The 22797-nt window shown below is 37.7% G+C and overlaps 1 protein-coding gene across 3 annotated transcripts in view; it reads left to right on the forward strand.

Moving 5' to 3' along the window:
- KIF1B (kinesin family member 1B) overlaps positions 1–22797 on the forward strand; it is a 140130-nt gene that overhangs the window by 33787 nt on the left and 83546 nt on the right. For all 3 annotated transcript variants that reach the window (XM_054721227.1, XM_054721225.1, XM_054721226.1), the window contains exons 3-11: positions 2862–2938; positions 3799–3978; positions 6925–6990; positions 10998–11176; positions 11722–11833; positions 15220–15297; positions 16639–16704; positions 20956–21031; positions 21657–21735. In XM_054721227.1, coding sequence (XP_054577202.1) covers positions 2862–2938; positions 3799–3978; positions 6925–6990; positions 10998–11176; positions 11722–11833; positions 15220–15297; positions 16639–16704; positions 20956–21031; positions 21657–21735 — 913 coding nt within the window. The remainder of the gene's footprint in view (positions 1–2861; positions 2939–3798; positions 3979–6924; positions 6991–10997; positions 11177–11721; positions 11834–15219; positions 15298–16638; positions 16705–20955; positions 21032–21656; positions 21736–22797) is intronic.

Below are 22797 nucleotides of genomic sequence, written 5' to 3' on the forward strand. Positions count from 1 at the left end.
GCAGGCTGGGCTGAGGGGACCCCCCCTCCCCCGTGCACAAATTTCGTGCACCGGGCCTCTAGTGTATATATAAATATAAAGAATACTATAAAACAACCCTATAACTACTACCAAACCTAACATAGAAATTACCCATACCTTCAAAGGCTTTCTGCTTACACTTTCCCCTTAAAACAGGTAACAACAATATTGAATTTTGCATGTTCTGAGGTGTCTTAAAGAATATTTTTTAGGAATTTAAAAAAAATTAATATTTTGGAAATTTAATCTTGTTTTTTTTTAAATATATTTTTATTGATCAGAGAGGAAGGTAGAAGGGAGAGATAGACTTATCAATGATAAGAGAGAAGCATTGATTGGCTGCCTCCTGCAAACCCCACACTGGGGATCAAGCTCGCAACCTGGTCATGTGCCTTGATTGGGAATCAAACCGTGACCTCCTGGTTCATAGGTTGACAGTCAACTGCTGAGCCACACCAGCCAGGCTGACATAACTATTATGTAAATAACTTTAAAATTATATTTTGATTAACTTATGTTTTTAAAAAGGGTTTGTTTAAAAAGCAGCTTGGTGTCAAAGCTGGAAGCTAGGAACATTTATTAGTTTCAGAAATTTCAACGATCTGGGAGGAGTGAATATTGAGGAATAGGATTTTGTGTGTATCAAGGAAATTACTCACTGGTATAGTTTTTCTTTTTCTTTACTAGGGGAAAGAAAACAAAGGGGTAGGATCTGAAAACTACATCTTTCTTACGTTGTTCTTGGCAGAATTGGTACCAATTAAAAGACTTAATGAGTCCTAGCAGGTTTGGCTCAGTGGATAGAGCATTGGCCTGTGGACCAAAGGGTCCCAGGTTCGATTCCGGGTCAAGGGCACATACCTTGGTTTCAGGCTCCTCCCGGGCCTGGGTCCTGGTTGGGCGCGTGCAGGAAGCAACCAATCAATGTGTTTCTCTCACATCCATGTTTCTCTTTGTCTTTCCCTCTGTCTTCCACTCTCCCTAAAAAATCAATGGAAAAAAATATCCTCCGGTGAGGATTAACAAAAACCAACAAAAGACTTAATGAAACATGCTTAAAAGGTTTATAATAGCAAATTTTCTAAAGGTTAGAAGTGTTCGTTTTAACCATGTTTTTTTTAATGGTGAAGACTACAGAAGTCCTATCCTATGTCTCATCTCGTCATTGTCCTTATTGCTGAGCCACTGAAACCTGGAATGTGGTTCATGCAGCATGACACTAACTTCCTTTTCGCTTGGTAGAGTTTGTTTGTGGTCTTTCATGTTTTAGGAACTATAATCATTAAGTTCCTAGTTTTAAATGGGTAAGAAGAGTATTAATGCTTGTGATATACTTTTAGGGGGTAGTCATAATATATGTGCATACTCACACATATATGTGTGCATATTCATTAAAGATGCTTACTGGCAGTGCTGCATGTAGGGAATAAGCTTTGAAATGATGAGTATTTTGGCTCAGAGTGGGCTCTGGAGCCAAACTCTCTTAAGTTCGCATCCTGGATTGGCACTAGCTAGTTCTGTAGCCTTGGGTAAGTTATTTAAACCTCTTTGTGATGGTTTATCTATTAAATGGAGATAATTAAGCATCTGCCTTATTGAGTGGTTGGGGGGATTAAATAGGTTAGTACATAGAAAGTACTTACAGCTTGGGGAAGTACTCCATGAATGTTGGCTGTTATTTAAATATTATATGTAATGTCTTTTGTTTAGAAACTTCTTCTTTGTTTAAGTTACCATTTTGTGGGGGGAGATGTTCTTTCTAGAACCATGTCTCCCTGTCACATGACTGTGTGCAGTGTGAGCCTTAGTAATACTCTCTCAGCATTTGAGGTTGGAACGTAAGTGCGTGGCCGTACCCAGTGGAATCCAGCAAGAGCAAGAGAGAGAACTAAGCACCGTAGCAACTGTTGCTATTTGTGTCCCGAGCAACAGCTGCTCTGGTCAGATTTATTTTTTAATCCTGATCTCACTGATACCCTGGGATGTGGCCCTGCCTTAGAGAAGTAGGTTGGTCTAGATGTCTGGTCTTTGAGGAGGTTTCATGAACACATGTTACAAGGATTCTATTCCATGTGAAATCTGAGGAGCCAGCGCTTTATGTGTATGAGAAAGGGACAGAGGCTAAGCCTCAGCAGTCAGTCCCTGAAGTGAACTGGGACAGGATTAATCACATGACAAATCACTGTTAATATGGGCAGTGAGACTTCCTGCTTTTCAGTCAAAAAGTAATTTTGCTGTAAAAACATCCTATAGAAGATTTAATGGTCTGTGATTCCACTGTACACACTCATATACACAAATGTACACACATACATATATGATCACTTACGTATTAGTTTCAGCTGTGGATTTCAGAAATAAGATTATCTTTCCAATGAATGCTTTATTACCAAAAGCTTTTCTGAAGTAGATAGAGCTTTAAAAAGAGTTTGTTTTAAATAGTGGCTAGATTGATTCAGTAATTTTCTAATTTTTATTTCTGATGTGTTGAAATATTTGAAGCCTTACGAAGCACCTTGAATAGTAATATGGCCCATTTCCAGATTTTGGCTGCTTTCTTACCTCGGATTCAGTCATAAACTATTTAATGAGCACCTACTGTCTACCAGGCTCTGCTCTGAATCCTGGTGACACTTAGTGAATGTTACTGGTCTGATTATTTTCAAATTATATATGTAGTTCATCTGTTAAAAATGAGATTATTTTTGTTTTTGAGTACCCTATTTAGATTCAGCAGTAATTTACTGATTTGGATGTTTTGAATTTACCATATAACATCATGTTGAACTAAAGAACAGTAACTGAGTGACTTATAAAATCAAAACATTTTCATCCTCTAGGTATTGTTAACCCAAAGAACCCAAAGGAAGCTCCAAAGTCCTTCAGCTTCGACTACTCCTACTGGTCTCACACCTCGGTGAGTATACTCATGGTGCTGCAGAGGAGCAGGGCTTGAAGGGTTTTTTAATGTGTTTCGAAAGAGCCTTCAGGTCCAACAAGAAAAACAGAGGTTACCAACATCTAGGAAAATGGAGAGTGGGGCCCTTCGCAGTATCCTTACTCAGTATAGAACCCTCAGTCTTGCTGGCTTCTAGGGCTTTTTCCTAAACTAGAGTTTGCTTCTGCATCTCCTTGTTATTCTTTAGTTATTTTTCCAATTTTGTGTTGGAAAAGGAGATGTTTTAAACCAGCGGTCACCAACCTTTCGGACCTCACGGACCACCAGTGGTCCGCGGACCACCGGTTGGCGACCGCTGCTCCAAAGGTTTCCTTAAACCAGCGGTCGCCAACCTGTAGGACCTCATTGATAAAGCCTAATTGGCAAGGGAAGGGTCTAGGCAAGGGGTTGGAAACATTCTTCACTGAAAGCTGTGTTGAGATATAGCCGTACTACCGGTAACAAGTTCAAAAAGTATTTTTATATGTGGACTTGACCTTTGATCTTCTAGTCCCATTTCCTCTTAAGAAAATTTTATTGGAGCACCCTATGAATGGAAGAGTGATATTTGTAAAGTTATGGAAAATGAAATGTAATCATGTTAGATAATTTCATGTAGATATTTTTACGTATGGCTGACCTGGATAATGGATAACTCTAATAGTGCATGTGTGCGTATAAAATTAGAAAAATAAACAACATGTAGAGGAAACTTTAAAAATATATGTTTTAGGTGATAATCTGATTCAAAGCACTTGGATTTATTAGAGCAGTAATCAAATAAGCATAGGAAAGAATATGAATAAAATGTCATTTATTTCTCCTTTTAATCTTTATAGCCTGAAGATCCCTGTTTTGCATCTCAAAACCGTGTGTACAATGACATTGGAAAGGAAATGCTCTTACATGCCTTTGAGGGATATAATGTCTGTATTTTTGCCTATGGGCAGACTGGTGCTGGGAAATCTTACACAATGATGGGTAAACAAGAAGAAAGCCAGGCTGGCATCATTCCACAGGTAAAAAACAAAAAACAACGAAAAACCTCTGTTCCTCATTACTCTTAGTCTTCAATGGCTTTAACAATTATTTTTATTTAGCAAATGTTTATTCAGGGACTATCATACTAGGCATGAAGATAAATCACCTCTCCCTTTCCCCCAGAGGAGCTAACAGTCTAGTGGAAGAGATTGACATATATACATGTCTACTTTAAAGGTGGGAAAGTTGATTTTTTTGAAAAGGTTTTGCTATGTATCCAATATTATGTTATTTTATCTTTTGAACAGTGTTACCAGCTTCTTCAAAAAGAGAGAGTATGTAACAAGCTCTGTTCTGAATCCTGGAGACACTTAATGAATGTTGTTGCTCTGATTTTTTTTTTAAGCTCCATATATAGATCACCCCTTAAGAATCCGATTTTTAAAAAATTATTATTTTTTAAATATACTTTATTGATTTTTTTTTTTTTTTTTTTTTTTACAGAGAGGAAGGGAGAGGGATAGAGAGTTAGAAACATCGATCAGCTGCCTCTTGCACACCCCTTACTGGGGATGTGCCCGCAACCAAGGTACATGCCCTTGACCAGAATCGAACCTGGGACCCTTCAGTCCACAGGCCAATGCTCTATCCACTGAGCCAAACTGATTAGGGCAAGAATCTGATTGTTTTTGATCACCTTGTTTAGAGATACTTTCCTTTTATTGTATTAGTTTAATACTATCCCTTTAAGCTTGAACAGTGAAATATTTTTTTTTTAAGAGCAGTTAGTCTTTTGATTTTATATTGTTTGGAAATGGAGAGGAGTTGTGACATCAGTATTTAGAAGAAACTTCTTTTTAAATAACAGGTATATGGCTTTTATTAATGATATTTGGAATTAATTTTAAAGAGGTTTTTTGTTTGTGTGTTTTTCTGTTTGTTGTTGTTTTACTATAGGCCTAGTGTGACCATCTCTATATTTTGAGAATAAAATACAGAAGCAATTGCTACTTTTTCTGATAGATTAGTGGACTCTAATTTTGAATTCAGCTATGTAATTGAAATGTTTAGTAACAAAGATAAGAAAAACTTTAGAAAAAAATGGGACATACTAACATACATATCTTTTTTCTGTAAAAAGATTTCTCTATTAAGACATACAGGATGGGGCAAAAGTAGGTTTACAGAAGTTTGTGTGAAAAATAATACAATAATTAATAAATAATACAAGAAAAAACTATTTCACATACAACTGTAAACCTACTTTTGCCACATCCTGTATATTTGGGATTTGTCCTTCTCTGTTTATAGTAATAGCAACAGTTACAATGCTAATTAGAGAAAACATTCTGAAGCACTTCCTATGTGCCAAACACAGGTCAAGTGCTTGGCAAATACTAGCTCATCTAATTCTCCTCATATGGCCCTAAGAGGTAGGTGCTATTATTATCCTCACTTTACAGATGGGGAAACTGAGGCATGTGGTCATGTCACTTGCTCAGAATCCAAATGCAGGAAAGTTAGTTTTGGAGTCTCTACTTTTACTGCTATATAATACTTTTTGGGCAATAAAATAATTATAGATTACAATTATGCCAAGTTATACTAAATAGTCATATTTATTTATCTATTACCACACTGAGTTTCTCCTTTTTCCTTTAATTTGTTTGTTACTAAAATTCTTGTATAATTACATATCTTTTCTGATAGTATTGTAGACTATTTTATTTTTTATATTTTAAAATATATTTTATTTTTAGAGAGGAAGGGAGAGGGAGAGAGAGAGAGAAACATCATTGATCAGAGAAAATCACTGATTGGCTGCCACCTGCATGCCCCCTACTGGGGATTGAGCCCAAAACCCAGGCATGTGCCCCTGGCCGGAATCAAACCCTGGACCCTTTAGTCCGAAGGCCGATTATTATTTAGAAACTGCCTATTTTTGTTGTTGTTGTTGTTAATCCTCCTCATCTGAGGATATTTTTTCCTTTGCTTTTTCAGAGAGAGAGAGTGGGATAGAGGGAGGGAAGGAGGAAGGAAGGGAAGAAAGGAAGGAAGGAAATATCAATATAAGACACATCGATTGGTTGCCTCCCTCGCAGGCCCTATGTGCCCTAGACTGGGAATCAAACCCTTGACCCTGTGGTGTGCAGGCCGATGCTCTAACCAACTAGCCACGTCAGCCAGGGCTAGAAACTGCCTTTCATAATAAATTTTAAATTCTACTTAAGACTTCTAGGAAGTCACAAATGAATAGTTTTACAAATGTATATCAATTTCCTTAATACTGAATATATAGCAGGTGAAAATTCAGTAGATTTTTGTTAATTCTTTTAAAAACTTATCACATTTTAAATAAATTCAAGGGGTAGGAAGAATGAAATTTTATAATTTTTCTGATCTATAAAAATTAATTTTTTCTGTTAGAAATGTCACTGTGTAGTAGAGTAGCCTCTCGTAAAAGGTTTGTAGTCTTAAGACAGAGGTAAAGGGGAAAGTTTTATAGTCAAAATGGTTCTTGAAAATACCTTCATTTATCCCTTCCCAATGGTGTGTATTCTCTCTCTGTATATGTGTGTGTATGTATGTATACATTTATAATGTATGTAGTAACTGACAATTTATAATAATAAAATTTATATGTCACAGTAAGTAATGTGTGTGCAAAATATAGTTGAATAGTAGTTTTACTGCTACAATAATTCTGATAGTAGAATTACTGTTACTGTATTATAGTATGAAGAGTTGGATTTACATAAATTAAATGTGCTAATGACATAACACTATAAGAGACATAATTTCCTCCCCTTCCTCTAAATGTGGCTTTCTTTCTAAGGAAACATTGTTGAGATGCTGTTGTTGAGGGATTACATAGATAGGAAAAATGTATTTAAAACTGTCTTACTAATTTGTGTAACAGTCCTGGGTAACTTAGTGCTTCTTTGATTCATGCTCTTCATCTCTCTCTCATTCTGTTTCTGTAGTTATGTGAAGAACTATTTGAGAAAATCAATGACAACTGTAATGAAGAAATGTCCTACTCAGTAGAGGTGAGTATAGCCGTTGGTTAAAACCAGAGGCCTCCATACTCCATTGCCTCAACTGTTGCTTTTAAGTGGTTCCAAATTATCACCGTACTATAGATCACTTAACCACTCCCCCAGTTTTGTACTTTTAGGCTATTTCTAAGTTTTTGTTATGATGAATAATGCTCTAATTAAATCCTTATTTATAAGACTGGCTTTAATTTCATTGATTTCCTTTGTATATATGTTGATTGTCAAAAAATGCATTTGAATTTCAGAAAGAAGCCCCATCAGGGAGTGAAAGCATCCAAGTCTGCCTTTGTGAACATTTAGTATTTTCATTTTTTAACTTTGCCAATTTGATAAGGGAAAATTCCTCACTCTTATTTAAATTTGAATTTCTTTGATTATTAGTGTGGTTAGACATCTTGTAAATGATGCCTATGTCGGTTTACATGTTGGGATTGCAATGTTTTTCTTATTCTTATTATTTGTGTGAATTGTTTCTCTTTAATATTATTAATAACTAGAGACCCGATGCACGAAGATTCGTGCAAGAATGGGCCTTCCTTACCCTGGCTGCCGGCACCGCCTTCGCTCCAGCCAGGAGCCACCTTTCCGCCTTCCCACGCTACCCAGAGGCCTGGAGTGACTGGGGCAGTGCGGAATGCCTGCGTCGTCGCCATGGCAATGACGCAAGCATCCCGCCCCACCCCCAGCCACTCAGTGCCTGCATGTGCAAATTAACCCACCATCTTTGTTGGGTTAATTTGTATACTCACGCCTGATTGGCTGGTGGGTGTTGTTAAGGTACGGTCAATTTGCATCTTACTCTTTTATTAGTGTAGATGATTTTTGACAGGCATATATAATCAAATCTCTTCTCCCCCCCTTTATAGTTGCTTATAATCTTGGAAAAGTTAGTCTCCATCCATTGTATACCCTACAATGGATTTCCTTTTAAGAAGAGGTTTATAGAATTACTTTATATATATTAATTTATTTGATAAACATTTCCACTTCTTTGTATGTGCTTTAAGAAGCTATTATTTTACACCCTCCCCATTTTTTGGTAGTTAATTTTATAGTCATTACTATTATTAAAATGTTCTGATCCTACTACATGTATGGGCAACTAATTTTCTATAAAGGACCCAAAAATATAACTATGGAGAAAGGAAAGTCTCTTCAATAAATGGTGTTGGGAAAACTGGAAAGCCACATGCAAAAGAATGAAACTAGATTGCTATCTGACACCATAACATAGTGTTCTGTTCACATGAGCCTGTTCAGAGAAATTAAGCTGCTTTTAAAGCAAACTCTAGTTTTTTATATTTAAAAAATTATATATGTTTGATTATCTATAGGACTTACACAATGTCTAGTTGATCTACTTAGATGCTTTGGGTTTTTTTTCTTTACCTATAAAGTGTTGCATAAATTGATAAGTTTTAAAGGATTCTGCCTGTGACCATTATACACCAAAAGTGGAATGTGCTGCTCTAAAAATATTTTTTGTTAAATTGAATTCTCTTGTCTCATCCTATAACTATTCTGTTTTGAATCATATGACAGAATTTTTTGAGCTTGTGGGTAATAAAAAAGAAGCCCTTTTCTTTCATATTAGTCTGCGTCCATAGGCTTATTTGGACTGCAGCATAGATCCCCAGTTGGTACAGTGGTTTCTTAAATTTATGGGACCTCTGCCTCCTTTCTTGCCTTTCTCTTACTTATTCTGCTACAGCCACACTGGATTTTTGTGCTGTTTCTGGAATATACCAGGAATGTTCCTAACTACAAGGCCTTTACTTTTCCTTCTGCCTGAAATTATCTTTTCCTGGATATCTTTTGAATAAGTTTTCCACCTCCTCCAGGTCTTTTGTTCATACTTACTGTTTCTTTGAGGCTTACCTTGACCATCCTATATAATAAAAGGCTAATATGCAAATCGACCGAATGGCAGAACGAACAGTCTCTATGATGCACACTGACCACTAGGGGGCAGACACTCAATGCAGGGGCTGCCCCCTGGTGGTTAGTGTGCTCTCACAGGGGGAGCACTGCTCAGCCAGAAGCCCTGAGCTGGGCTCATGGCTGGCGAATGCAGCAGTGGTGACGGGAGCCTTTTCCGCCTCCGCAGCAGTGCTAAGGATGTCTGACTGCCCGCAGGGAGCAGGCCTAAGCGGGCAGTCGGACATCCCTCAAGGGCTCCCAGACTGCAAGAAGGCGCAGGCCAGGCTGAGGGACTCCCCCCCCCCCCCCCGAGTGCACGAATTTTGTGCACTTAGCCTCTAGTCTTTTATAATACTGCAACTTGCTTTCCACCCAGCACTCCTAGTCTCCCTTCCTCTGTCCTTCCCCTCCCCCCATAGTACTTGCCATAGTCTAACCTATTTTATAATTTTACTTATTTTTTTTTACTTATTTTTTATGTTTGTTGTTTATTTTCATTCTCCCTTCCTAGCATCATAAGCTCACTAGGGAAGGGATCTTTGTCTGCTTTATTAACTGATGTATGTCAAGTACCTAAAAAGATCTGAAAATGCCTGGTGCTTAATGAATTGAATTTGCCAAGTGGCGTCTATAATGTTGGTTCATTTAGAAGTAAAATAAATAGTGGTGGCTTAGATGGAATTGCACATTAGAGAATAAGTAATGGGGCACATCAACCTTTACCAGGTTATTGGGGAGCTCTTAGCCTTATACATGTGTGAAAAGGGACAAGTTTTCTAAGAACATGTGATATCTTCCTGGGATTCAGGATTGTATGTACAGGTTTAAGTACATGAGAATGATTGAAGTACCATCTCACTCTCTTGGATAACATCTTTTAGAAAGATTATCTGTTGTCCTGTTGTTTTACTCTTGTAATAGATCAATTACTTTTATCTTTCACAACCTTCAGTTTTTTTTAAACTGATTTTGAAATACAGTATAAAAATACAGATCTGAGACTGAAAAAAAGAAAAAGACAATAGCAATAGAGATAAGGTTCCATTTGAGATACTCTGAAAATGTGTCTGTAGAAATTTGAAGTTGAAAAATGCAGAAGTTACATTGTATGCTTGAGTAGCTCAGTGATACAGAAGTGTCTGATTCCTAGGGAAGCTGTATGATTAGGCTCACTGTGGTGAATTTACCCAACTTCAGAGCATTTTTGCTTAGAAATCTGAGCTTATAGGTTCATTAGGATCAAACCATCATTCCTCAAAGGCAGACTCTTAAATGAAGCTCATTTGATTGATGTTAAGAAACCAGCGGATTGGCTTATAACTTTCCTGTGAGGAATAACTGTTACCCAGACCAGACACTCATGATTGGTATATTATTGGGCGGATCTCTATTGGTGGTTTTTGGTGAGCATGAAGTTAGAGGGAGAGGAGTTGATTAGATAGATGCTTAATTGCTTCAGGTGAAGAAATGATAGCCTAACACATTCATCTCCATGACAGGAATGGTCCTGTGTCAGCACATTGTCTGAGGCTTCTTCGCCTCTGAGACTTGGATAGGTCCTGCCATACAATTGGATTCTGTGCTGACCAGTCCTTACCCCTTAATAGTCACATTTTTGGTCCATAATCAGTCACATTGTGGCCAGTCTTAAAGTACTGGTATTAGAGTCGCTGGTCTCTTGTCTTAACTGCTCTGGAATATTGATACAGTTCCTTGGTTTTAACACTAATAGAAATATTGTTTCCAAGCTTTTGGAGAATGGCAAACATTTAAAAAAATATTGACAACTGGTAAGTGGCTATTAAAAATGGTATTTTTTTCTGCTAAAGACAGGTGGCAGTCACTGTGTGCTGAGATAGCTTATTGACCTCCTTTTCCTTTCCGAGAAAGTCAGAAGGCTGGTTCTAACCTACTCAGTGGTATCTGTGCATATAGTTAATAGAATAAAAGGGACTGGAACTATGGCATTTCACTTAGTAAAGGTTGCTAATCCCTAATTACTTTTAATAAGTTTAAAAAAATATTTTAATTAGAGAATTTTTTTCCTGAGTTCTCATTCATTAATAATTTGTTTCTAGGTGAGCTACATGGAAATTTACTGTGAAAGAGTACGAGATTTGCTGAATCCAAAAAACAAGGGTAATTTGCGTGTACGTGAACACCCACTTCTTGGCCCATATGTCGAGGATCTGTCAAAGTTGGCAGTCACTTCCTACACAGACATTGCTGACCTCATGGATGCTGGGAACAAAGCCAGGTATGGCAGGGAGTAGACTAATGGCTGAGGCCTTTGGCACATTTTGAGGCCCTTTGTAGTTATGAAAGTTGTTGTTATTGTGGAGTACTCTGATCCTTTGGCTGTGCTGGAGAAGTGAGGGCTTCAGCATATTTAGTATCTATCTTCCTATCAAAACAATGCACTGCTGGGACACAAGAGAACTGCGGTTAAGTTTTACTATTAGGTTTTGGTCAAGTTATGCTAAAATGCTGCTTATCACATGCCTATGGTAGTAATTGATCCTGGAATAAATGAACGCCTAATAAAAATTAAATGCCTCAGTGGTTTCCAAAAGGGACAACTGAAGTATGAAAAATGACTCTGAGGGGGTACCTTTGGAGTTGGAGGGTAACTTAATAAACTCGTAAATAAAGTGTATTGAGAGCATTTTGTGTGATAGTCTTGCAATCTGTGAATTAAAGTTGTTGCTTGTGATTGTTATGCCTGTGATGTGGAACCTGCTGTCCCTTTTAACTTGCGTCTAAGAATTCCATTGTCACGTGGTCACCTTTATGTGTATTCAGGACAGTGGCAGCTACCAACATGAATGAAACAAGTAGCCGTTCCCATGCTGTGTTTACAATTGTTTTCACCCAGAAGAAACATGATACTGAGACCAACCTTTCCACTGAGAAGGTAGGAGAACTTCAGTCTCTGGGCTTGAGTTGTGCACAGTGGGGATGTTCAGAAGTCTTCTTGCTAGCCTCTGCATTTTGTGGAAGGGATTTTTACTTAATGGATTTTTACTTATATCTTTTGCTTATCGTTCTTATTCCTCTCTAAACCAGTTTTGAGTATGGGTTCCTAAGTGAAATTGCAAAAGAGAAAATAGGGTTAAGGAAAAACAATCCAAGACTTTGGCTCTCAAAAACTTCTCTATGCAAGAGAGTTAATTAAGTAGTTCTGAGGGAAGAAAATCCTCCCTTTTCTTCTTCCTGACTGGAACCTCTTAATTATCTTATTAGCTTCTTTGGTATGTGTATTTCATTTTTTAAAGCTCTGATAATGTTACTGTGGGATTAATGTTTAAGCAAACCATGAAGCAGACAAGATGTATTTTATTTTTGGAAAGTAAATAACTGTACAGCAATTCTGATGTTCTTCAAATACATTTGCTTGTTAATTTCTCATTTTCTACAGTGGTTAAATATATAGACTTTGGAATTAAACTGCTTGCTTTAGATCCTGGCTCTGCCACTTTTTAGCAGTGTTGCCTTGGGCAAGTTACTTAACCTCTTTGTGCCTCAGTTTCCCCAACCTCATAGGATTGTTAAAAGGATTAAGTAGTATTATAGGTTAAGCTCACATAACAGTGCTTGGCACAGAGTAACCACTTAATAAATGTTAATTTTATTGTCATTATTGATAATAATAAGTTTATGTTGGATACTCTGCTTATATTCCTACATAGCATACAGCTGGATTTTTAAATCTGAAGTTAGAGTTATTGTACTAGCAATTATAAAAGATCCTTTGCTTATAAACTTAGTACCTTATGGAACTAGTATCACTAAAAACTAGAATTACCTTTTACCTGATGACCTTTTTGTTTTTAGTGAAAATTATTTTTAAGAATATAATCTTTCATATGGATTATCAAATAACTTGACACTGCTTAGCCAGAGGTTACAATATTAATGCTACATAGTAGTCAGTATTCACCTGACTGGCACAAGGAACATCTTACATGAAAGCATTTTCTTTTCTTTTATATGATGTCAAATCTACAAAAATAGTAATGTTAATCCCATAACCATAGCTTCCATGATAATCCATTTTAGATACTTTTGTCTAAACTTTTCTGAAGCATTTTTTAAAAACTTTCTTGATGTATTATTAAAGTACAATAAAGCATATATTTGAAGTATAAATCTGGATCACATATGTATACACCTGTGAAAGCAATACTACAACTAGATATCTTATCTAGTACCCCGAAAAGTTGCCTCATGCTCCTTTGTAATCTAACTACATCCCTACTTTCACCCCCATCCTCAGGTAATCCCTGACCTATAGATGAATTTACATTTTCCAGGAATAATATAGTATAGTAGTTTTTGTCTGGTTTCTTTCCTTAACATAACGATTTTGAGATCATCTATGTTGTTGTGTGTATCCGTAGTTCACTCTTTCATGCTGATTACTGTTCCATTATTCAGATGACATATCAGTTTGTTCATTAATTCATCTGTTGATGGGCATTTAAATTGTGTCCAGTTTTTGATCTTACAAATGAAGATGCTGTTCACATATGTGTACAAGTCTTTGTGTGGATATTTGTTTTTGTTTTTGTTTCTCTTGGTTTATACCTTGAAGTAGGATGGTTGAATCTTATGATAAGTGTATGTTGAGCCTCTTAAGAATCTGCTAAACCGTTTTCCGTTTTTCATTGTAAAATGATATAATGAAACAATATCATTTTATATTCCCACCATCAGTATTTGACAGTTCCAGTTTCTGGAAGCTTCACTTTTAAATTTTTATTTATTTAATTTTTAAAATCCTCACTCGAGGATATGTTTGTTTGTTTTTTAATATATTTTTTATTGATTTTAGAGAGGAAGGGAGAAGGGAGCAAGAAATAGAAACATCAATAATGAGAGAGAATCACTGATCTGCTGCCTCTTGCAAGACCCACACTGGGGATTGAGCCCACAATCTGGGTGTGTGCCCTGACCTGGAATTGAACTGTGACCTCCTGGTTCATAGGCCGACGCTCAACCACTGAGCCATGCCGGAAAGGCAAGGATAGGTTTTTGTTTTTTTAAATTGATTTGAGAGAGAGAGAGAAAAACATTGATGTGAAGGAGAAATGGATTGGCTTTCTCCCGTACTCCACCCATGGGGATTGAACCTAAAACCTAGGTATGTGCCCCGACTGCGAATCTAACCTCCAACCTTTTGGTTCACAGGATGACTCTCCAACCAACTGAGCCACCAGGCCAGGGCTGGAAGCTTCATTTTTAATGCTGTTTAATGGGTCAATGAGTTTTATATGTTTTTCTGCTTTTAAAATTTTGAGGTATAACATAATTGATATACATTATATTTCAGGTGTACAAAATAATGAGTTGGTATTTGTATATATTGTGAAATGATCACCACTATAAGTCTAATTAATATCCTTCACTATATATAGGTACAGAATTATTTTCTTACGATGAGAACTTTTAAAATTTACTCTTAGCAACTTTCAAACATGCAATACAGTATTATTAACTGTAGTCACCATACTATTACATTACATCCCATGACTTACTTATTTACTAACTGGAAGTTTGTACCTTTTGATTCCCTTAGCCCATTTTTCGTACTCTCCCCTAACCCCCAACTCCTTGCTTCTGGCAATCACCTGTCTGTATCTGTGAGCTTCCCCCGCCACCCCGAGATTCCAAATATAAGTGAGATCATGTAGTATTTCTCTTTCTTTGTTGAACTTATTTAACTTAACATAATGCCCTCAGGGTCCATCCATGTTGTCGCAGATGGCAAGATTTCATTCTTTTTTATGACTGGATAATATACCATTTTATATATGTACCACACTTTCTATATTTATTCATCTATCAATGGATACTTAGGTTGTTTCCTTATCTTGGCTATTGTAAATAATGCTGCAATGAATATTGGGGTTGCATATATCTTTTTGAGTTAGTGTTTTCATTTTCTTTGGATAAATATGCAGAACTGGAATTTCTGGGATCATATGGCAGTCCTATTTTTAATTTTTTGAGGAACTTCCGTACTGTTTTCCATAGTGGCTGCAGAGTTTTACATATTTTTATGACATCATTGTAAAATATGATTTCATGAACCAAGATAATTGCTGTGATCTTTCTGTGTGCTCTTTAAATTGATAAAAAGTATATGTTGACTTTAAAAATCTTATGTCATATATATAAGTCCTAATCAATATTTTTAGTCTTCTCCTTGCCTTAATCTTTCAGTTTCTTGCCTCTAAATGTTTTCTACTTCGACTTGGCTTATTTTTGAATTGCCGCAATGTTGTTGTTCTTTACCAGGTCAGTAAAATCAGCTTGGTGGATCTAGCAGGAAGTGAACGAGCTGATTCAACTGGTGCCAAAGGGACTCGATTAAAGGTATTTTTCTTGTCAAACAAATGGCCTACTCAATAATTGTTCTATAACGCGGGTAGCCATATCTGGCCCACTGACTGTTTTTGTAAATAAGATTTTATTAGAGCACAGCGGCATCTATTTATATATTATCTGTGGCTGCTTTCATGCTACAATGGTAGTGTTGAGAAGTTGTGACAGAGACCACAAAACCTTTAAGAAAAATTTTGCCAATTCTGCTCTATAACTTCAAAGAAAGGTTATCTGTATATATAAAAGCCTAAGCGACCGGAATGACTGGTTGCTATGACACACACTGACCACCAGGGGGCAGACACTCAACACAGGAGCTGCTCCCTGGTAGTCAGTGCACTCCCACAGCCAACCTCCCCTGGCTGGCCAACCTCCCATGGTACCTCCCCCTCAACCGGGGCCAGGCCCCGGGCTGGGACAGGGAACCCGGGTGAATGGTGGTGGATGCAGCCCCTTTCCCAGGGGGACCAAGGGCCGGCAGCCAACCTCCTGTGCCCTGTCCCTCCCCTTGTCCGGCAGGCCCTGATTGGCCTGCTGCCCGCATGCTGTGGTGGTGGCGTGGCGGCGAAAGGAGGAGGAGGGGGAGAGGCAGGGAACCGCATGGTGGTGGGGCGCCAGCGTTGGACGTCCATTCCTTCCGTGCCTGGCCCGGTGACCGTTGCCTCCTCTCCTGACCCCACCAGGGCTTTTGGGCCCTAGACTGGGATGGGGAACTGGGGGTGGGTGGTGGTAGATGCGGCCCCTTTCTCAGGGGGTCGAGGTCCAGCTCCATCCTCATGGCCAGTGGCCAACCTCCCGTGTCCTACCCCTCCCCCCAGCCGGCAGGCCCCAATCCGCTCGGCCCTGATTGCCGGCCAGGCCTAGGGACCGCACCTGTGCACGAATTTTGTGCACCAGGTCTTTAGTATAACATAATTAAGGAGGATTTCATGGTGAGAGTTGAATTGTATTTTGAGGAACAGATGAAAGTAGGGACAGTAGTGGGGAAAAAAGGATACACAAGATCCAGATGTGAGACCAAGCATGAACTCCTCTAGAGATATGCTTAACAAGAGCAGAAATTTCATGTTGGTGAATTGTGGGAAGAAGGCTGCATCTGTAAGTTTTTGGAGCGTAAACATCTCAAAGATACTTTAGAACTGTGCAATTAGGCATGTGGTCTTGGCATGTTATCAAGTGGAGAGGAGGGAAGGTTGAGAATTAAAGGAGGTATTTAGAATTTGTGGTCATAAATAAACTAATAATGCTAGCCTATGTCTAATTGTATTTTATTATATATGATGTGGCAGTTGTAGAAATTCTTAATTCTTTTATGTTTGGAATTGATTTTAGGAAGGAGCAAATATTAATAAGTCTCTTACAACTCTGGGCAAAGTCATTTCAGCCTTGGCGGAGGTGGTAAGTGTTACTTCATTGTAAAGAAAAATTTGTCTGTTCAGCAAATGTATTTGACAGATATTTTATGATTGTTTATGACAGTTGCCCTTTTTTGGCCCTCTTATGTAATACCTTCCTTCTTTTAGAGCTTTTTGATAAGATACGAGGTATAATACACTTTGTACTAAAAGTAAAAGAGATTGAGGAGAATGAAAGTAAACAGATCTGTATAAGCGAAAGGAAGGGCTAGGTCTTTACAAAGACCTAAGGTTTGACTATTTTTTGAGCCTTATTTCATATCTCATAAAAACCATAAGTATTTATTGTATCTTCTTTTTCTGTACAATCTTTTCTAAGTAGGATGCAGTACTTTGTTGGAGTATTTTGAACAGTTTGCCATAATAAATACTGTTGATTTGGGGGCCAATAATGTATTTTTAAAAGTTTATTTTTATTATTCCTTAACAGTGGCACACTAAAACTGAAACAATTTTTATATAAAAGGCTTTGTTATTTATGTTAGGAGCTAAAAAAGTGTTAGTCATGTGTGTTCTAATTTAGTTTAGTATCTTATTTGAGTCCTTAAAAAAGAATTAAATGCTTTTTTGCTTATCTCTGAGAAGTCACATTCAATTTATGACTTAAAAATTACACACAGTTTTCTGTATGGAGGCTTATCCTGTGTTCTCATTCTCTTTTTTTAAATGCTTTCATCTGTAGGATAACTGCACCAGCAAGGTATGGTGGGAGGCTGATAAAAATGAACTAACTAGCTGTACAATCAGTTGTGATGATTTTGGATCCTCAGCAGGGTGTATAAGTAGGAATGGCACCTTCAGAAAAAGTTTTTGTTTTTTGTTTTATGGCTCTGGAATTTAGAATTGCTATTTAGAGTGGACCATGAATCATGAGCCTTCACAGCAAAATTAATTTAAGGAACATGATGTACTTTGAAGAAGGAATTCAGAATAAGGGAAAAGAAAGTTGAGGAAGTTTCTACATTGTGTTATCTTGCAATATCTCTTCTAGTGATCTAAAGCAGCGGTCGCCAACCGGTGGTCCGCGAGGTCCAAAAGGTTGGCGACCACTGGTTTAAGGAAACCTTTGGAACAGTGGTCGCCAACCGGTGGTCCGCGGACCACTGGTGGTCTGTGAGGTCCTAAAGGTTGGCGACCGCTGATCTAAAGGACTGTCTCTTGAAGAGATCTATTAACCTCTCAAACAGACGATGAAAGAAATTTCTTAAGGGTACCATTCTAAAACATAGCTGGCTTCTTGGACTTATTCGTATATTTTTCTTAAACATCTTTGTATTATTTGTACTTGTTTCCTACCCATGAAAAGTCACGGGTTATTTATTTACTTACTTACTTACTTACTTACTTACTTACTTACTTACTTATTTTTTTGTTAATCCTCACCTGAGGATATATTTCCATTGATTTTCAGAGAGAGTGGAAGGGAAAGGGAGAGACAGAGAGAAACATCGATGTGAGAGAGACACATCAACTGGTTGCTTCCTGCGTGGATCCTGACCAGGGGTGGGGAACCTGCAAACAAGGTACATGCCCTTGACCGGAATCAAACCTGGGACCCTTCAGTCCATGGGCTGATGCTCTATCCACTGAACCAAATCGGCTAGGGTCACAGGTTATTTAAATGATTAAAAAACTTTTTTTTCTTTTCAGTTATACATAAAGCACAGGCTGTAGAATCAAGTTAAAATTCTAACTGCATCTTAAAAACATATTATTTGCATCCTTTTTAATCCAAATGTAATAGATTTTTCTTCTATTTCTATAGAAATACTCTAAAATTTATTTTGCATAAATAATAGAGCACAGTGTGTTCTGAATCACATGAATAACATTGGGGATAAAAGCAGTATTTGCACTAAAATATTCTATGCTCATATTTTCAAATATGCAGATTTATTTATTCTCTGTTTCTGCAAAAAATAGCAATAAAAAGTAATGCCCTTTTCTGTTTTTCTCTGCTATTAGAAAAAGCTGCCTTAGATTTAAAAATCTGCTATTTGATATACATTTATGGGTATTCTTAAAATACTTAATCTGGGTCCCAGAACCATAAAGACTGTTAAAACTTAGTGATTGTTTTAACTTGTCCTGTTCATTTGCTTATCAATTAACATCCATATGAACCCAAGGAGAAGTTTACAAAGTACTTACCTATATATTTCCCACTTTGCTATGTGCCACAATAATTCACAAATGACTTTTTATAATCAGTTTTGTAAAACTCAGTTTAGTACTTTGCATCCATGTTATAACTATAATAGGTCAGAAATAAATTTTAGTTTTTATGCAATAAGCATAATTTTTGGTGAATTAAGATGTCTTGTTATTTCCACTGGGGAGATAAATAGGATTATTACCATTTAAACTCAATATTTCTTTTTAGAGAAGTTACTGATGTGAATAAAACTTTTATGTAACTACTGAAGCACTTATTTTTTTAAATTATGGGTGTAAGACAGATGAAATTTATCTGTATAAGACAAATGGCTAAAATTCCAGGGTATTTTCAAATAGAAAAGATTTAAGTTCTATTTATGCATATTCATTTAGCTATTCCTTAATTTAGTCTAATTGACAGAAATAAAAATAGAATATTTTAGGCAAAGTAAGCCTGCTTATTTTTAGAGTATTGTTTGCAGTCGTTGTAACTGCCTTGCTTTAAATCTTGAAGCATTTTCAGTGCTAACCATAGGCAAAGTGGAGTGAGAGGTCTCGGGCCTCAAGAATTTTGTAGTGGAGTGAAAGTTCCATTAGGTTGTGAATGACTGAGTGGGTTCAGTCTCCCTTGAGGTCTGTGTAATTTAAAACCTGTTATTGGAAATGACTTTCTAATTGTTGGAATGTGTGTCAGTGAGGGTGGGATGAGATGGAGGGGATATTTTTTTTATAAGAGGTGGAATTAAAGTACTGCTTGCCTACTTTCTTTCCTCCTCAACAAACCAGAGGTTAGCTACTTAGTTTTCCTTTTCTGAATACCTGTGTTTTTCAAGAACTAGATCATCCTTAGTGTAATTTAAACTCATATTGTACCTTGAATGGATTATAAAACTGCTCATTGCTGGGGAGATGTATATCAGTGAACCCTGGCTTTCTCCTTAGTAGCTTCTTAACTTATCACAGTACATTAGTCAGCCAGCAGATACTAAAGTAGCTCTTATCTACAAAAATGTTTATTTTCAAAGGATATAACTTCCTCCTTTGCAGCACTGGCTTTACATTGGTGCTTTTTGCTTTATTCTGTAATAATGAGAAGGGTTACGGAGAGAACAATATAATAAACTCTTTATATATAGAAAATGCATTTTTCAGTCTTCACAAATCTCAAGATTAGCAAATTATATTATTTCCTTAGATCTAATACTCTAACTCTACTGATTGGATTTATTTTGGGCATAATTTCCATCTAAAGAAACCAAATTGTATTGTTCTACAAGAGTTACTATATAGTATGTAACAATCCACTTGATGATTTGGTGGTTGAACAAGTAAATGCGTTAACTAAATGACTGGGTCCTACACATTCGGCCTGGAATGTATAGGATTTATATTTGCCCCTCAGCAAAAGTAAAAAGTATTATTTGAGGATTGGGTATTAGATAATATTAAGGAGTTACTGTTAATTTTGCTAAGTGTGTAATGGTCATGCAGTTATGTTTTTTTAAATCTTTCTCTGTTTGAGATATGTACCTGAAGTATTTATAGGTGAAATGTTGGACTTCCTTTAAAACATTACCAGCTATAAAAGACATGACATGGACAGGATAATTGATAGTAGTAGTATGTTGATGTTAAATTTCCTTAATTTGGTCTTTGAACTGTAAGAGACTGTCCTTATCTGCTAAGGGCTTAGGTATAAAAAGGGCATGATGTCTGCAATTTACTCCAAAATGTTTCTGGAATAAAAAGTGTAGAATAGTGTTTGAGGGATAATTGAAACATGATTGGCAAAATATTGAAAATGGTTAGAGCTGCATGATGGGTATATGGTAGCTCATTATATTACTCTCTAAACTGTTGTGTATGTTACAAATTTTTCAAAATAAAATATAGAAAGAAGCAATTACTTTATTACATGAGCTTTGGGGTATTGGGAAGAATTGAAGCTGTGAAGTGTTAAATTTCTACAGTGAGGGTTCTACTGTAATTTAATTTACTTGGGAATTTTAGGCGGTTTGTCTTTCATGTGACTTTTTCCTCCTTAACAACACTAAAACCATTTCTTTCTGTTTAATAGAGTAAGAAGAAGAAGAAAACTGATTTTATTCCCTATAGGGATTCTGTGCTTACTTGGCTCCTTCGAGAAAATCTAGGTATGTTGACCACTGGTTATTAATTATCTTTTTTATTTAAGCTGGTTGGATTTGCACACCTTTATTTAAACCAGGGTTTTCTCCCCTATGTTGTTGACTTCCAGACATAACTGTGAAGTAGTTGTCTTCCTTACCGCACACCAGCTTCAAACTATTGCTCCTTCTTCCTCTTTGAAAGCTTCATGCTCCTTTGAGGTGTACATAATCAGATATAACCAACCCTTACTCATTTTTGTTGATGTTTTAGGACCTTCAGTCACTGTTTCTTTAGCCCTTTTCCCTCCTTGATGAGGAGGAGGGAGTATTCATCTGTGTCAAGCATTGCTGATAGAAAGAAGAGGCTGAGAATGGCCTTTTGGGCCGTCCACGTCACCAGTAACATTCACATCGCTAAGAGCAGCTTTGGTGAACTGGCTGAGGTCTTGATTGGTGTGGGAAGAGGGAAAGTAGACACAGTAGATCCAGACCCAAGATTTGAGTACAGTGCCTGACGTGGGGACATTCAAGAAATTTATTGACTTTTGATTAAATCTTAGGATCTAAGTTTGTGCTGTCTGATCTGATACATTCAATAAAATTTTTCTAAAGTGAGAGTGATTTGAGATAATCATGATTCATCTTTTAGGTGGCAATTCTCGGACTGCAATGGTTGCTGCTCTGAGCCCAGCAGATATCAACTATGATGAAACTTTGAGCACTCTGAGGTACTCCAGTTTGATCCCAATAGCTTAAAGTCATTTTGTTAGGCCATGCATATTCTTATGCTGTATGGGTAGTCATTTATGTACGTGATGATCCAGCCTTCTCATAATAGGGAAAATGTGAAGGGAAGGAGACTCTTATTATAATAGAATTGACCTATGGTTTATGGTTTTCGGTTTCATTGAGAAAGGAAAAACGTTTTCATAAGAAAAATATTAATATTGTTCAAGTTAGAGATGGCAGCATAGTTAAACAACTAATCTGCTGCCTCACACAACAATTTCAAAAACACAACTAAAAGACAAAAACGTCTACCACCCAGAACCACGGGAAAGCTGGCTGAGTGGAAGACTGACAACTAAGAACAGAAAGGAGCACAATCGCTGAAAAGCTGAGGTACGGAGGCACGCGAATCGGGCCGGCGGCGGGCGGCTGGGTGCACGGCTTTTCTTCAACCCGCAGGGAGACAAGCTCCCGATCACTCTGAAATCCAGTTTCTGGGGACACTCGGGGGACCCAGACACCTACGGGGAGAAGCTGGACTCTCACCTACGGGGAGAAGCTGGCCATCGGGTCGGAAAGTGAGAGTGACTTTTTTGCAGAGGTGTGCCCAGCAATCATTGTTTACTGCGCTGGAGCGCGGGGCGCAGGGACTTGGAAACGTGGAAAGGCAGAGACGGCTGATGGCAGCCATCGCCGTTGGCCACGCCCCAGCCTAGTGACGCCCTGAGACCCCGCCCCACCCTGAGGCCCCGCCCTGAGGCCCCGCCCCGCACATTCTACAAACCCGCCCAGGCTCCACACAGCGGCTTTTACATATAAATGGCCTGTTCTGGAGCGGCTTAACCAACTGCAGCTCCAGTCAGACTGCTCCAAAACCGCCCAAGCAAAGGAGGAGAAAACTAGCCCTTGCTGTAGCTCCTGCTGGGGGACACACAGTACACAAGGGTACACCAAGAGTGTCCACCTCAAGTAACTGGGAGGCTGACCCGTTGAACCAATAGGACACCTAGTACACAAAACTACCCTACCAACTCAGGGAAGCAGAGAATATGAGAAGGCAA

Source organism: Eptesicus fuscus, chromosome 9, assembly GCF_027574615.1.
Source record: "Eptesicus fuscus isolate TK198812 chromosome 9, DD_ASM_mEF_20220401, whole genome shotgun sequence".
Lineage (NCBI taxonomy): Eukaryota > Metazoa > Chordata > Mammalia > Chiroptera > Vespertilionidae > Eptesicus > Eptesicus fuscus.